The sequence below is a fragment of the Megalopta genalis genome, chromosome 1 (genome assembly GCF_051020955.1).
Source record: "Megalopta genalis isolate 19385.01 chromosome 1, iyMegGena1_principal, whole genome shotgun sequence".
Lineage (NCBI taxonomy): Eukaryota > Metazoa > Arthropoda > Insecta > Hymenoptera > Halictidae > Megalopta > Megalopta genalis.
The window spans coordinates 14,546,291-14,562,460 of record NC_135013.1 but is presented as its reverse complement, the minus strand read 5'-3'; the positions used below and the strand labels follow the sequence as shown (position 1 = coordinate 14,562,460).

The 16,170-nt window shown below is 39.6% G+C and overlaps 2 protein-coding genes and 1 long non-coding RNA gene across 4 annotated transcripts in view; 1 reads left to right on the top strand and 2 right to left on the bottom strand.

Annotated features, from left to right (window-relative positions):
* The window catches only part of Dhc16F (Dynein heavy chain at 16F), a 31,732-nt gene extending 16,432 nt beyond the window's left edge, over window positions 1–15,300 (top strand). Inside the window, exons 34-61 of the mRNA XM_076521810.1 lie at window positions 275–466; window positions 532–756; window positions 1,520–1,775; window positions 2,057–2,247; window positions 2,325–2,497; window positions 3,285–3,468; window positions 3,572–3,743; window positions 3,814–3,975; window positions 4,751–4,927; window positions 5,030–5,226; window positions 5,295–5,540; window positions 6,714–6,951; window positions 7,038–7,340; window positions 7,406–7,591; window positions 7,686–7,858; window positions 9,785–10,145; window positions 10,364–10,597; window positions 11,484–11,624; window positions 11,713–11,903; window positions 12,032–12,477; window positions 12,544–12,843; window positions 12,912–13,054; window positions 13,150–13,320; window positions 13,549–13,728; window positions 13,804–13,899; window positions 14,019–14,219; window positions 14,281–14,398; window positions 14,460–15,300. Coding sequence (XP_076377925.1) covers window positions 275–466; window positions 532–756; window positions 1,520–1,775; window positions 2,057–2,247; window positions 2,325–2,497; window positions 3,285–3,468; window positions 3,572–3,743; window positions 3,814–3,975; window positions 4,751–4,927; window positions 5,030–5,226; window positions 5,295–5,540; window positions 6,714–6,951; window positions 7,038–7,340; window positions 7,406–7,591; window positions 7,686–7,858; window positions 9,785–10,145; window positions 10,364–10,597; window positions 11,484–11,624; window positions 11,713–11,903; window positions 12,032–12,477; window positions 12,544–12,843; window positions 12,912–13,054; window positions 13,150–13,320; window positions 13,549–13,728; window positions 13,804–13,899; window positions 14,019–14,219; window positions 14,281–14,398; window positions 14,460–14,689 — 5,887 coding nt within the window. The 3' untranslated portion in view covers window positions 14,690–15,300. The remainder of the gene's footprint in view (window positions 1–274; window positions 467–531; window positions 757–1,519; window positions 1,776–2,056; window positions 2,248–2,324; window positions 2,498–3,284; window positions 3,469–3,571; window positions 3,744–3,813; window positions 3,976–4,750; window positions 4,928–5,029; window positions 5,227–5,294; window positions 5,541–6,713; window positions 6,952–7,037; window positions 7,341–7,405; window positions 7,592–7,685; window positions 7,859–9,784; window positions 10,146–10,363; window positions 10,598–11,483; window positions 11,625–11,712; window positions 11,904–12,031; window positions 12,478–12,543; window positions 12,844–12,911; window positions 13,055–13,149; window positions 13,321–13,548; window positions 13,729–13,803; window positions 13,900–14,018; window positions 14,220–14,280; window positions 14,399–14,459) is intronic.
* LOC143259468 (uncharacterized) lies at window positions 11,138–12,910 on the bottom strand. The gene is made up of 3 exons (XR_013033387.1): window positions 12,759–12,910; window positions 12,511–12,692; window positions 11,138–12,416 (listed from the first exon to the last, which is right to left on the bottom strand). It is a non-coding gene; the product is annotated as an uncharacterized LOC143259468 (long non-coding RNA).
* On the bottom strand, window positions 14,702–16,026 carry LOC117223700 (nurim homolog). Of its 2 annotated transcripts, XM_033476137.2 has the most exons (4): window positions 15,876–16,026; window positions 15,644–15,795; window positions 15,041–15,521; window positions 14,702–14,964 (listed from the first exon to the last, which is right to left on the bottom strand). In XM_033476137.2, exons 2-4 carry the CDS (start codon window positions 15,774–15,776, stop codon window positions 14,841–14,843), a joined length of 738 nt encoding a protein of 245 aa, XP_033332028.2. In that variant the 5' UTR covers window positions 15,777–15,795; window positions 15,876–16,026; the 3' UTR covers window positions 14,702–14,840. The 2 variants fall into 2 exon arrangements, with proteins under 2 accessions (XP_033332028.2, XP_033332019.2); XM_033476128.2 differs by having other exon boundaries at window positions 15,644–16,010.
* Window positions 16,027–16,170: the final 144 nt, after the last annotated feature.

The following is a 16,170-nucleotide window of genomic DNA, read 5'->3' as shown; positions in this document are numbered from 1 at the left end:
TTTAAAATCCAACTGAAAGTCCTATAAATTGAATAAGAAGAGCGTCGCCCATATTTGAGTGACGGGGCCTCCACAGAAGCATACCCGTCACCCAGATCTGGGTGACGCGGCGACGAACGTGTTAAAAGCTCGCGAAATCCGAAGAAAGTATCTTCTACCATTGTACATCGCTTCGTTTATTAGTACCACCAGAAACGATAGAAATCGTCTAGGTGTTCCTGTTCGAATATTGTATCTTGCGTTATCGTTAGAAACGTACTATCGATCCGTGCAGGCAGCTGCTGGATTTCGACGGAATGTACGACCGGGACAAGTTATTCTGGAAAGACGTGGAGGACGTCGTCTATACCGTGGCGTGCGCTCCACCCGGGGGCGGCAGGAATCCGCTAACTCCAAGATTCGTCCGACACTTCGCGATCTTGCTGATCCCAGCGCCCTCCGAATTGACCTTGAAAGGAATCTTCAAGTAACGTCCGCAACCTAATTGAAAAAATTGTCGCTCAATGTGAAGGAAATCAAATAATTGTTTAGAGCGATAATGAACGGTTTCTTGACCGATTTCGTCGAGTCGGTGAAGATGATCGGGGAGAAGATAGTAAACGCCGCGGTGGACGTGTATCAGAGGATCGCGGACGATCTTCTGCCGACTCCGGAGAAGAGCCACTACATTTTCAATCTGCGCGATCTGTCGAAATGCATTCAGGGGATCATGCAAGTGCGCGCCACGGTTATAAAGCAGCCTCAAGAGATGTACAGGTATTTTGATTAACCCCTTAACTTGTACGCTCGAGTTAATTCGAGCGCGCTAAACAGGCCAAACTGTGCACACTCGAGATAATTCGAGCGGCGTTGTATTTTATGCTGCTATAATTTTTCATGCTCGAATATACTCGAGAATTGAGAATAACAATGTGAAAGCAAAGAAAAAAAATCGTTTTATTGATATTTATCATTTACATGGGATTGTAAGCTGTAACACTTATTTATTCAAGAATAAAATATAGCCTTTTTATACTAGTATAATGATAATAATAATAATGATAATAATAATAATAATAATAATAATAATAATAATAATAATAATAATAATAATAATAATAATAATAATAATAATAATAATAGTAATAATATACTAAGTATAATATTATTATTATTTATGTTGTAAAAGTATAAATAAATATTTTTACCGATAAAAATATGTTTTTTCCGAAATAGCAATTCGAAAAGAAAGATAAAAAAGTCGATATACGTGTAACATTGCAGTATTCGGCTCTTTTCTGTGCAATGTGGATCAAAATCCAAAATTAAAATTAAAATTTTAATTATTTTTGTACTTTTTTAATTTTTTTGCCAAGACAATGTTCTAAATTGTGTTTCTTTTACATAAAAAAAATTTATTTCCTTGGCCGGTTTTTTTTCAAAAAAACTGTGCGTTAAGGGGATAATTACGCATTGTGTACGATTCGCGTCGCTTCGAACGATAAGTAAGGCTTGAACAGTTCGATTCGCCCCCTCTCAGACTCTTCTACCACGAATGTCTTCGGGTGTTCCACGATCGGCTGATAAACGTGGAGGACAAGAGTTATTTCTACAGACTTCTGAACAACATCTGCGCCAGCACATTTGGCAGCGAGGTGGTACGACTTCCGGACGAGAAAGTCATCGAAAAACCACCGGCCCTGTTGTTTGGCGATTTCATGGCGTTCGGGGCTCCCAAGGAACACAGAATTTATGAGGAACTTACCGAGATTTCGAAAGTCAAAAGGACATTGGAGGTACCACGAATCCAACGTGAAACTACTTTGAATTTCGAACTTCAACGAGTATAGTAAATTGTTCAATTGTTCAATTGTACAACAACAATTGTACAATTGTTTCCAATTGTTCCTCAGCTTGCAAACAGAAATGCACAATTTGAGAATAATCGTGTTTCCTCTTCTCAAATTTCTGTTTACACGTTGAGGGACAATTTATGAATTTAGAGAATTTGCTGTACGCGTCTTTCCTCGGCCGTTTATTTCGCTGAAATATCTTCCCGAGCGTGAACTTTGTCCAGGACTACTTGGAAGATTATCGTTTCTCCGTGGGAAAAGACATGGGAATAATCTTCTTCATGGACGCCATTGAACACGTCTGCAGGCTCGCGCGAATTCTCCGGTCCGAAAGGGGCAACGGACTGCTCGTCGGTGTCGGAGGAATGGGAAAGCAAAGTCTAACGAAGCTCGCGTCTCACTTGCACGGTTACAAGTTCGTATCTCCGCTGAAATCGTAGAATCGGATCGAAACGAACGATAATCCTAATGTTTATGAATATGTATTCGAAGTTGCTATCAGATCCAAGTAACACGGACGTACGACAAAAATGCGTGGCACGAGGACCTGCGACGTTTCTATTTCGATCCGGGTGCCCTCGCCAAACACACGAGCTTCTTATTCACCGATACACAAATCGTGCTCGAGGACTTTTTAGAGGACATCAACAACACCTTAAATACTGGTAAAGTTGCTATTCCATCGAGATATAACGCGATTGGATGTTTACTCGGTGAACGAATCGTGTCGTATGCGTAAATCTCGCAATCCGAAAGTGGCGGGTTCCTCGGGTCATATGAAGCAACTTTTTCCTTTTCAAAAATGTTCTCCGAGGCACCGTTAACGAGTTATCAACGAAAAACAGTGACCAATGAGAGGCGAGCTTATAACACAATATGTCACAATAAAGAAGAAAAACTGCTGCAATGCTATATACGAATAAACTGTTTAAACATTGCTTTAAACGATATTCACAAATTTATTATTTAAATTATATTAATATTATATTATATTATTTTTATATTATTTAAATTATACAGAATGTCCCAAAAATGTCTCGCAATCCGAAAGTGGCGGGTTCCTCAGGTCATTTGAAGCAACTTTTTCCTTTACCAAAGTTTTCTCCGGGGCACCGTTAACGAGTTATTAACGAAAAACAGTGACCAATTAGAGGCGAGCTCAGCTGGCGCGAGTCGGCCGAGCCAACGGCGCCAGCGGTCGAGGCGGTCGAATCCCAATTCAGCTGGCGCGAGGCGGCCGAGCCAACGAGCGGAACTGGGCTTCGTGCGCTAGTTGGCTGGGCCGCCTCGCGTCAGCCGTACTCGATTCTTATTGGTCACTGTTTTCCATTCATAACTCGTTAACGGTGCCTCGGGGAAAATTTTGGTAAAGGAAAAAGTTGCTTCAAATGATCCGAGGAACCCGCCATTTCCGGATTACGAGACATTTTTGGGACACTCTGTATTGTTAAGGGGAGGTGCCAAACTTGTACGACGCGGACGAACTGGAAAAAGTTATCATCGCCACTAGACCCGCTGCGAAGGAAGCAGGAATTAGCGAGACAAACAGAGACGCTATCTACCAGTTTTTCATCGGAAGAGTTCGAAATCAGCTTCACCTGATGATCTGTATGAGTCCTATAGGCGACGCATTTCGGTAAGCTTCTCCGTTCGGATTCTTCGAGACCGCATAGCTTCGCGATCGGAAGCGATCGAAAATAGGTTGTTTTTTTCGTTTCATCCGCCATCTCGTTGCGCAGGCACCGGTGTCGCATGTTTCCGTCGTTGGTCAACTGTTGCACGATCGATTGGTTTACCACATGGCCGAACGATGCCCTCCTCTCGGTAGCAGAAAACACATTGTCCGCAGTTGTTCCAGATAATCCGAAACTAGTCGGTGGTCTCTGTTCGATCTGCGTCTTGATCCACAAGGTACCCTTGCAGAAGATCCCCTTTCAGCGTATCCAGCTCAGAGTTCCTTTAACACGCGCGAAAATTCCAGACCGTCGAAGAGGTGACCGTTCGATTCTTCATAGAAATGCGTCGTCGGTATTATACCACCCCGAGTAGCTACTTGGAGCTGTTGAAATTGTTTCGGATCACTTTGGACAAGAAGAAAAAGGAGATCGAGACGCTGAAGATCAAGATTTCGAACGGTCTGAATGTGAGTGGCCGATCGAACGAAAAATAAAGGGATCGCGAGATACGGTGGCCCAGAAAAGTGTTCGCACACCTTCTAGAACTTTTTCAAAACTCGACCAAATGACTTGAATTTTTTTTTAGATGATAGAGGGGTTGGTCTACTAGACGATGACTAAAATGCCTTTTTTTTTTATTTTGCTATTACTTGGGATGACAGAGAAGAATAAGAAACTCTCGTTTTTTAACTTTTTTATCTGAGCTTATATCAAAAATTTTTAAAATGCCTTTCGTAGATCTCGGTAATATATATGCGTGCCGAAAATTTGATCGAAATTGATTAACCCATAATCGAACTGCGGGCGTTGAAAGATTTTTAAAACTGCAGATTTCTTCCAGGTTTTGGTCAAAATCGTGATAAAACTGTGATTTTTGTCATCTTCAATTTGTTAGAACTCATAACAACGTCAATTGATTTCGATAAAATTTTCAGCGTACATATTAGTTACCGAGATCCAAGAGAGGCATTTTTTAAATTTCCGTTATAGGCTCAGATAAAAAGGTTAAAAAAAATAAGAGTTTTTTATTTCTTTTTTTTGTCATTCCAAGTAATACCAAAATTTAAGAAAAGCATTTTGGTCATCGTCTAATAGACTAATCCCGCCATCATCCGAAAAAAATTCAAGTTACTCGGTCCAGTTTTAAAAAAGTTATTGCGTTTTAAAAGTTGTACGAACACTTTCGTGGGCCGCTGTAGGTAATAACGTGTGTTCGTCTGAACTACTCCGAATTCGAAACAGAAACTCCTCGAGACCAACGAGATGGTCGCCGTCATGAAAGAACATTTAGTCATTCTTGCACCGAAGCTGAAGGCAAGCACGGACGAGGTGTCGAAGCTGGTAAAAATGATCGCGAAGCAACAAGCCGAGTGCGACAAAGCTAAATACGTGATCAGCGCCGAAGAAGCTACGGCCAAGGTGTGCGAACAATGCGAACGTGATTATGTATTTCGAACCGTCGAATGGATCGAATGCGCGCCGCGTTTTCTTCGCGTTCTTTATCGTTTTCTTCGTCGTTAGCTAAAAGCCGACGAGACAGCGATACTGGAGGCTGACGCCAGACAAGACTTGGAAGCGGCGATGCCCGCTCTAATGGAGGCCCAGAAGGCGTTGGAAGCTTTGAACAAGAACGACATCAACGAAATCCGCGTGTTCAATAAGCCGCCCCATTTGGTCCGCTTCGTGATGGAGGCTGTTAATCTGCTGCTAGGCGAAAAGTACGTTTGATCGTATCAACCTAGAAACTCAACCGCCAATGAAATTATCAACAAAATCCCGTCTCCAGGACAGATTGGCCATCGGCCAAGTTGGTTCTGGGTGACATACATTTCCTCGACCGTTTAATGGCCTATCCCAAGGACGAGATAAGCGACAAGCTTCTAAACAAGCTGCAAGAATACGTGAACCATCCGGAGTTCCGACCGGATCTGGTTGCCAAGCAGAGCAAGGCGTGCAAATCGATGTGTATCTGGGTGAGAGCAATGGACGGCTACGCAAAGATTTACAGGGTCGTCGAGCCGAAACGACAGAGGTGAATTGCTTCTACTTTCTATTGGTTTGGGGAATAAGTTCGTAGCGTTTTTATATTTTCTTTTATTTCACAACGATTTTTTGCTGTTTGACAAAGTGTATAATATTCATTCGATAGAGCTCTTTCTGCTCTACAAAACTGTGCTAATCGTCTTTTTGAGTAATTTAATTTATTATTACTTTCGAGGCTTAGAAATGGAATATCCTGGAGGTAAAAAGCAACGTTTTCGACACCTTCTTTTCTTCGCTCTTCATCGAGGCCAAAAAGCTGCCGAAGCAGCCCGGGACATTTGCAACGTATACGGAGAAGGTGTCATAGGCGAGTCTACAGCACGGAAATGGTTTGCGAAGTTCAAAAATGACGATTTTGACGTCGACGACACGCCCCGCAGCGGAAGACCTTCTGAATTCGACGAAGAGCGTCTCGAAGCACTTTTGAAGGAGGACGGTCACCAAATAAGTCGTGAATTGGCCGAAAGAATGAACTGCGATCATAAAACGATTCTCAATCGTCTTCATTCAATGGGATTTGCCGAAAAATTGGGAGCCTGGGTTAAATTCGAATTCAGAAGGTCTTCCGCTGCGGGACGTGTCGTCGACGTCAAAATCGCCATTTTTGAACTTCGCAAACCATTTCCGTACTGTAGACTCGCCTATGACTCCTTCAAATACGTTGCAAATGTCCCGGGCTGCTTCGGCTGCTTTTTGGCCTCGATGAAAAGCGAAGAAGAGAAGGTGTCGAAAATGTTTACCTCCTAGATATTTCATTTCTAAGCCTCAAAAGTAATAAAAAATTAAATGACTCAAAAAGACGATTAGCACAGTTTTGTAGAGCAGAAAATCGTTGTAAAATAAAATAAAATATAAAAACGCTACGAACTTATTCCCCAACCCAATATTTTCGAAAACTCGAGGAAATTTCGCGAGCGAAACCGAACGCGTCGGACGCGAGAAATTCTTCGATCTCTCTCTCTCTCTCTCTCTCTATCCCTCCCTCTCTCTCTCTCTCTCTCTCGATTTAAGCAAATGTCGATAAGTATCGCGAGACCGGTGTGCCATTACACCCTCATTATCATTTCCACGAAACCGACGATCAAAATTGAAATTCAAATCGAGATCATTATAAAATAAAAAGCTCGTGAAATAAAAAAATAAAACTCGTCGATCGATACAGATTGCACAAAGCGGTAGAAGAATTGGAGTCGATCGAACGAGTTCTGTCTATGAAACAAGCGCAACTCGCCGAGTTGGAGGAGAAGATCGCGCTGTTGCAGATCGAATACGACACGTCTATCAAGAATTTGAACAAACTGGAAGCAGAGATGACGCTCGCGGAAGCCAGACTGAACCGATCGGGCAGACTAACGTCCGCGCTAGCAGATGAACGAATACGATGGGAGAAAATGACAAAAGTTCGATCTCTTTCTCCTAAGTAACGTTTAGCTGCTCGGGATCTCGGAACAAACTGAACGTTTCGTCTCTGCATGGACTCTGTTAGGGGTTCGACGATCAAATGATCAATCTAACGGGCGACACGCTGGTTGCTGCCGGGGCTCTCGCCTATCTTGGTGCCTTCACCAACGAATATAGGGAGGAATTGATGCAAATTTGGTTAAACAGCTGTAAAAACCATGACATCAAGACCACCGAGAACTACAGCCTCGTCGCGATATTAGCCGACCCTTATCAAATCCGTCTTTGGAACACGCATGGGTTACCAAGAGACAAGGTCAGCACGGAGAACGGGATCTTCGTTACGCAGTCGAACCGTTGGCCTCTGATGATCGATCCCCAAGAACAGGTGCTGTCTTTTATTTACCTCGTCCAACGCTCATCTGAAAATTACGCTCGCGTTTCGTCGCGTAGGCGAACAGGTGGATACGAAGCATGGAGCAAAATAATAATCTGAAGATATGCAAATTGACGGATGCGAATTTCACGAGGATACTCGAATCGTCCATTCGACTGGGAATGCCCGTGCTGCTTCAGGAAGTGGGAGAAGTGCTGGATCCTAGTTTAGAACCGGTGTTGCTCAAACAGATCTTTATGCAGGTACTTGATCGATGTTACGTGCCTAAAATCAAAGGGAGAGGCTCAGGGGTAATTATTGTTAAAAGAAACGTGCGATAACACGAGTCTCTTTTAGGGTGGCAGGTTGTTGATACGATTCGGCGATTCCGACATCGACTACGATACGCAGTTTCGACTGTACATCACAACGAAAATCGCTAATCCCCACTATTTGCCAGAAGTCTGCATCAAAGTGACCGTGGTGAACTTCACCGTAACCACGGGAGGCCTCGAAGAGCAACTACTGGCGTAATTACGCGCAATTTGTATTTTCTTTTATCTGATGTTAACACGCATAATGATAATATTGGGTTGGCAACTAAGTAATTGCCGATTTCAGTTATAGATGTCTCTCACTCCCATTTTTATGATATTCGTAAATGTTATATTATAAAATTATTATTATTATTATTATTATGTTATTTTTTATTATCCGTGAATGTTAGCAACCGGATAAATTGAATGCAGCGGTCAAGGAAAAGCGACCAGAATTGGTCAATCGTAAAGGTGTCATTTTCCAGCAGGACAATGCTAGACCGCATTGACTTAGCTATTTCTTTTCAACCAAAATATAATTTTATTCCCCTGCTATCAAAATTTAATTACTTCCCTTTTATATAATATTGCATTCTCTTGTAGCTAATATTTAATCATTTTGTTTCAACCGAAATAAAATTCTGTTAGCTTGCTATTAATATTTAATAATTTCTTTTCGAATTCGTTTAATACTATTAATACATAATTATTCCCCTGTTTAACCGAAATACAATTTTATTCACCTGCTACTAATATTTAATCATTCCATTTTCATGATATCCGTAAATGTTATATTATAAAATTATTATTATTATTATTATGTTATTTTTTATTATCCGTGAATGTTAGCAACCGGACAAATTGAATGCAGCGGTCTAGGAAAAGCGACCAGAATCGGTCAATCGTAAAGGTGTCATTTTCCAGCAGGACAATGCTAGGCCGCACACGTCTTTGTCCACTCGGCAAAAATTGATGAATATTGGTTGGGAATTGATGTTACACCCACCATATAGCCCTGATCTCGTGCCATCGGATTACCACTTATTTCGATCCCTGGACAACTCCCTTCGTGGTAAAACTTTTAACGATGACGACGCTGTAAAATCTCACTTAACTCAGTTTTTGGCCGAAAAGGATCAGACTTTCTACGAGCGTGGAATTTTCAAGTTGTCGGAGAGATGGCAAAAGGTCATCGAACAAAATGGAAAATACATTGCAGATTAAACTTCGTTCCAAGTAAAAAAAAATTTGTTATTTCATCGAACAAATCGGCAATTACTTAGTTGCCAACCCAATAATACCGTGGACAATATTAACCCTTTGCAGTCGAAGCTTGCATGTGCGCGTTGTTTCCAAATGGAATTAAGTTGAACGAAGTCGCTGGTTGCTTTTATGTACACTTTAATAATATTACAGTACAGCTATGGTGTTAGCGATGCGTTATTTGCGTTCTATCTGCGTTCTTAGAGTTCTACGATTTCTGGGAGTTCTAACAGTTCTGACTAACGTTCTAGATGCCCTTCCGCTTGTCACCTCGGTTTTTTTGTTGATTGGTGGATGGTGGGTTTTGGTGGAGGAAATGAAGCGTTTTTGATTGGAGATGGGTGTGTCGGAAGGAACTTGAAATGAGGAGTGGGAAACTGTTCGAAAGTTCGGGTTGTAATTTTTCCGCTTTGTGAAATATGGAATTTATGAATCTGTCGCACGTGTTGTCCGTTCGTCGGGTCGAAGGGTATCTTCGTTCGGATGCATTTTTTACTGTCGCAGGTATATTGCTTAATTGCTCAAGGGATGGCCAGGGACGTTCGACCTTCGGTGTTGCCGTCGCAACAAAGCTATTTCAATTCGAGATCCAAAACATGTTTTCTGATCTACAGTATTTCCATTTATATGATTCAGTACGATTTATTCGTATGAAGTTGAGCCTATTGGCACGTGGAATAATTGCAATTTTAACAGTTCTTTTTACATATAAACGAATCTGATGCTGCTACAATTATTTAGAAAAATAGTATAACAATTTTTAGTGGCGCCTCCGAGTCGCCACTCGAGTGCAAAGAGTTAATACGTTCGCGCGAATTTGAACTTGATTTTCGTAAGTAACACTTTGATCATTTCGGAATGTTCATCTTCTCGCAGGGACGTGGTGCGCCTCGAAAGACCAGATCTCGAATCGATGAGAAACGATTTGATAACGAAGATCAACGCCGACAAGGGCCAGCTGCAGAGCATCGAGGATAGAATACTAACGCTGTTGTACGGCGCCGGTGACGACATTCTGGACAACGAGGATCTGATCGAAACTCTGAACGACAGCAAGGAAACCTCCGCGATCATCGCAACGAGACTGATCGAGAGCGAGGCTACCGAAGGGAAGATCTCCGAAGCGCGCGAAAAATATCGATCGGTAGCGAATCGTGGATCCGTCCTCTTCTTCGTCGTGGCCGATCTTGCGAATATAGATCCTATGTACCAATTCTCGCTGAAGTATTTCAATCAGGTAAACACACACACACACACACACACACACACACACACACACACACACACACACAGAGAGAGAGAGAGAGAGAGAGAGAGAGAGAGAGAGAGAGAGAGAGAGAGAGAGAGAGAGAGAGAGAGAGAGAGAGAGAGAGAGAGAGATACACACACACAAAATTCTCCTACAAGTTGTGCAGATGAATTTTGTCGTCACCTTCCATTCTTCTTTCTCGTTAGATATTTAATTTAGTAATCGACTCAACCGAAAAGGATGACAATCTAGCCAGACGACTGCAAAATCTCCTCATTGAGATAACATTGGCCATTTATACGAACGTTTCGCGGGGTCTATTTGAAAAGCATAAATTAATTTTCAGTTTTATGCTGAATATCGCAATATTCATGAACGAGAAAATAATCAACCAGGCCCAATGGAATTTTATGTTGCGGGGTGCCACCCGAATCAGTGTAGTGAGTCGAATTTTAATATTATACGCATTGGGTTGTTGCAAAAGTAATTTCGGTTTCCCAAATGGATAGCTTACAAAAAATCGAAATTACTTTTGCAACAAGCCGATAGAATTCTGATTGTACATATGTACGTATACGGTTTGCTTGGAACCTAAATCAGTGCCGTTACTATACCATTAATCGTTTCTACCATGATTTGGAAATTAAGTGGTTGAAAGAACATTCTGAGAGGACAAACAAGTTCAGGAGATTTTTCTGCATTTGTATCATGCCCAAACAAATTTCGTTTATCATTGCAAATATTGCAATAAAATATTATGTAAAATCCGGCAAGATCAACTGCTGTATCGGCGATGGTGACGCCTCTTATGAGGGGAAAATAAAGCTCTGTTCGATATGCGTACAGCGCCAATTGGAATAGTAGCAAAAAACTCAAACTGTTAGCCAAAATCGACTGTTGGTTATAAATACATAACACATAATATAAACGCAGGAGAGCTTCCTGAATATTTGTATACACTTAGAATATTTGTTTCACCCTTAAATTGGCAAATTTCATGTTATTTTTATTTATTCCTTATATGTATTCCTTACAGCAAGAATCATTTGTAGCTGTAACAAATATTCTATTTTCTGTTAATTTATAACTGTAAATAGACTTTTATGACATAATATAGATGCAGAAAATTTCTCTGGCTATTTCAATGCCTTAAAAATATTTGTTGGACCTTCATATTGCTAGAATTTATCCAATATTTTAATCAAATAAAATGATGATAATAAAGAAGGAAATAAAGTCGTCTCGGTTTTCTAATCGTGCCGGATAATCAAATTATACCGCGTTCAATGTAAAAGTTCTTTAAACATGATACTGTTCTTTAAACAGGCTGACAGACCAGATATCCCGACATTGACGATCCAAATGTGGACCTTCGTCAACTATTTAGCTGCTACTTTCCCAGTTTTCAAAAATATTCTGAACGACGTTTTCAAGAAAATTCCATTAACAATTGGATATTTCCAAGAAGTGAGGCCCGCTTTTTATTAGTTTTAAACAGATCTAGATCGCGCAAGCATATAAGTAATCATCGCATAAACTGTATTATCGTTTTTAGGTGATCAACGTAATTCCGACAAACGCAAGTAGTGCAACCAACAATTGGAACAATCTACTGTCCGACATAGAAAAGTTGATGCTGTTGAAAGCTTTGAAGGAAGATCAATTGATCTTTGCGATCACGGCGTTCGTGGCGAAGAATCTCGGTCAGAAATTCGTGGAATCGCCAATGGCTGCAATGCCGCTCTTGTACACACACTATCGTTTTAATTATATATATATATATAATTTCCATTTCTATGGAAATTATTTTTCATAATAAGAAAAAAGATATTAGCCCTTTGATCGATGGATCAATTCGACAATTTCTGTTTTAGATTCGCCAACACGTCGAACAAAATACCTCTGGTGTTCATCCTGACCACCGGATCGGATCCTTTCAGCGGTTTTCTAAGATTCGCGGCCGAGATGAATTTCTCCGACAGATACAATTCGATTTCTCTGGGACAGGGTCAAGGACCTGTGGCCGAAGGGCACATACGAAAGGGCGTCGTGGAGGGCAGATGGGTGTTTCTGCAAAATTGTCATTTAGCTGCGTCGTGGATGATCAATATGGAACAAATCATTATGGAAATCAGCGAGGAACAAGAGGGACAGATTCATAGCGATTTTAGGCTGTTCCTGAGCTCGATGCCGAGTGTCAGCTTTCCGGTTTCCGTTCTTCAGAACGCGGTGAAGGTGACCAACGAACCACCGAAAGGTCTAAAGGCGAACATAAAGAGAGCACTTTACGACTTCGACGAAGAATTCTTCGAGGAACACCGTGAGAGAAAGAAAAGACGATATGTATACGCACCGTTCTACACTTTTTTCCACGTTTTTCTTTCAGATTTAAACGGGAAGTGGCGGAAGATCATATTCGGAGTTTGTTTCTTTCACGCGATTATTCAGGAACGCAAAAAGTTTGGCCCGCTGGGTTGGAATATTCTTTACGAATTCAACGACAGCGACAGAGAGTGCTGCTTACTGAACCTGAAACTGTTTTGCGTACACGAGCATATACCTTGGAATGCGTTAATATACACTACAGGCGAAATCACTTACGGCGGCAGAGTCACGGACACCTGGGACCTGAGGTGTATGAAAACCATATTAGATATATTTTTCTCACCTAAAACCCTGAAAGACGGTAAGACATTTTGTTTCCTTCGAAATTCGAAGGAAATTCTAATAAATGTTTGGTACGTCTTGTTTCAGATTACATTTATTCGCGGTCCGGAAAATACTATTGTCCAAACTTCAAAACTCTGAGGGAGTATAGAGATTTCGTGGAGAACTTCTCCATAATCGATGATCCGGAAATCTTCCAGATGCACGAGAACGCAAACCAAATTTATCAAGTAATCGAGAATCATGCTCGAGCTCGAAGTATTTTTATAGAGACTTATTGTTTAGCCAGTCGACTAAAACCACGCTAACTAATTATGGTTAATAGTTAAAAGAGGCGCAATTCGTAATAAATACCATTTTGGAAGTACAACCGAAAGAATCTGCATCCGAAGAAGGGAAATCCAGCTCGGATATAGCGTACGAGATTGCGGACACGATTCTGGTTCGGATTCAACTTGAAATAGATTCTACAAAGTGTAATCCCAAACACTTGGTAGTAAGTAGAATATTTCTATCTCGTTCGACACGACAACTATCAATCATCTATGGAAATATTATAATTATAATATAATTATAATAATATATATAATAATTATTATAATAATAATATATAATAATATATATGATAATAATATATAATTATATAATAATATATAATATATATAATAATAATTATAATTATAATTATAAGTGGAAATATTAAAATCTTTGTTTCATGACACAGAGAGACTCAAAAGGACGTCTTCCGTCGATGACTACCGTCCTCGTTCACGAAGTTGATAGGTACAATACGCTGCTGAAGAAAATACGCGTGTCGATCGAAAACCTGCAACGAGCCATTAAAGGGTTCGTCGTTATGTCAGAAGAATTAGAAAATGTCTTCATTGCTCTCATCAATAATCAGGTTTCATCCTCGTAAATTTCGTTTGTCTTAGTCAACATTTTACAATATCAGCATCAGTATTCTTATTAAAATTAGGTACCGCAAATGTGGCATAACATGAATGTCTATCCATCCTTGAAATCCTTGGGAAGCTGGATAAGAAACTTAGAACTGAGGATTGATTTTATTGAAGTACGTATGCCTCTGTCAAAAAAAAATGATAAAACTATAACATCATATTTCCAAATAGAGAAATTTTGTACATTTAAAGTATACCGATAATTTAGTCATCTTTTTTTTTCCTATTCAAGATTTGGTTGACTCAACAAAAACCCGTTTCTTTCTGGATTTCCGGCTTATCGTTTCCACAAGGATTTTTAACGGGTATGCTGCAGACATGTGCAAGAAAGTATAACACACCTATCGATCATCTCAAACTGGATTTCATTCCCACCAAAATCGTTCTCGATCAAGCCGAAATTGAAGAGGAACATAAAAAATCTGGAAAAGAGGTTGAGTTGATAGAAATATACTTCGAATAGTACTCTTATATCGAAGCAATGATTTCTTTAGGGGGAGTCATCGTACAAAGGCTTGCAAGTACCAGAGGATGGTGTATTAATTCACGGACTGTACATTGACGCTGGTAGATGGGATTTTAACTCTATGCTTCTAGTAGACGCGAACATAGGTAATCCACCGGTTTGTTTTAAGCAGAAAACTTTCAATTATGCAAAGTATATGCATTTCAGGCGAGATGCACCCAAATCTTCCAGTTTTACATATAAATCCGATACTAGAGTTACCAAAGGATGATCCAAGATATGTTTGTCCACTGTATAAAACAGCTGTACGTGCAGGCGTATTATCTACAACAGGGCACAGCACAAATTTTGTTGTTGCAACGTTGCTTCCATCCGCAGAGGGACAGGCGTATTGGATTTTGAAAGGAACAGCTCTTTTAGTTGAGATAATTGATTAAGTTTTCCATAGCTCGAGTAATGCAATTTTCATTTTAATATGTATTCTTGAATGTAAAACTGCCAAAAAAATATTATATTACAAACGCGTTTAGAACTTAAATATATTGAACACAAAAGCTGTGATGGTAAGGCAGATATTATAAGTAAAGATCAAAATAATTCTTCTTGCTTTCTTCTGACTAGAGTGGCATGATAATTACAATCTTTGTCGTCAATGTTCCACATTAACGCCATGTAGACAGATAATACCGAAGCTAACAATATTCTGTCTATTCTGTAAAAGAAAAAGAACGAAAAGAATTAAATACTTAATTATAATACAATGATAATTCTTTTTAAACATATCTTACGTCATATAAGGATGTATCCATAGAATAATAAGAAAACCTATCAAACTAGGATGTCTCATGTGAGAATAAAAGTGTCGCAATTCTTTGGATTTCGTTAACATGGGACTTGGTCTGGACGAAAATTTATAATACACTTGCTTCACTCCAGTAAGTTCAGATATATCCATCATTAAACAACCGCTATAAATTATTGACCAAGCCAGAACATGGAGACTGGTAAATATGTACCATGAAATATCATTGAAAGATGTATCGATTTTCCACCATGAAATTGATGATACGATTTGCCATTGATTAAGTAGCAAATGTAGAGTCATGGCACTGGCGATATTGTATATACTTCTCTCCATATAATCCATATGCAATTTACAAAACAAATGTTTTACAAAATCACTAGCCATAATCGAATGTTGTAACATAAAGACATTTAACAACGACATGTTTACAAGTAACAACCATAATACCGAATCAACAGAGTCATCTGTAATAGAAATAATTATGAGATAAACTCTTGGCAAAATATGCTGTAAAACGATAATTACACAAATCAAATAATGTTTATTAAATTATTAGAACCCGCATCTAAGCATGATTACTGTTTACCTTTTTTCTGTGACACATTTCTGTTGTCATCTTCATTGTGACTTGATAAAAAGTAGGACAATTTACATAAAATGTAAGAAGTGTATAAAAAGCATCCAGCACACGTTATCACGCTGACACATTTCAGGATCATATTTGTGGACGTACAAAAACTGTAAATGTATAACTTGTACAACAAAATAAAATTTAATCCAATCACTATTATTAGCACTATAATTTAAAATTACTCTACATTTTAATTGTAATATCGACAACAAATCTGTACGATTCGAAATATATTGAATCGTGTTGATTAATGAGTCATGTTGAAAGAATCTTATAATTGTTTACAAGTGTTTATTTACAGCTTTCCGAGTCATTAAATACAAATGAATTAGATCGGAATGTTCGGTGAAATTCTTACACGAATCATCGAGTATTTTGGCGCGAAATCGTATCGTTTCAAAATTTTTGTCAAATTAAACTTGTAACAATCTTTGAGCGATATATCTCAGGAGGATAAAACTATTTCCGAATACTTCCATACG

Excerpts from the sequence above, each read along its gene's own strand:
- LOC117223700 (XM_033476137.2), bottom strand. The coding sequence starts at position 15,776 with ATGATCCTGAAATGTGTCAGCGTGATAACGTGTGCTGGATGCTTTTTA. Across the intron at positions 15,522-15,643 it reads AAATGTGTCACAGAAAAAAG|ATGACTCTGTTGATTCGGTA; the intron begins GTAAACAGTAAT and ends TTTCTATTACAG. Across the intron at positions 14,965-15,040 it reads TGGATACATCCTTATATGAC|AATAGACAGAATATTGTTAG; the intron begins GTAAGATATGTT and ends TTTCTTTTACAG.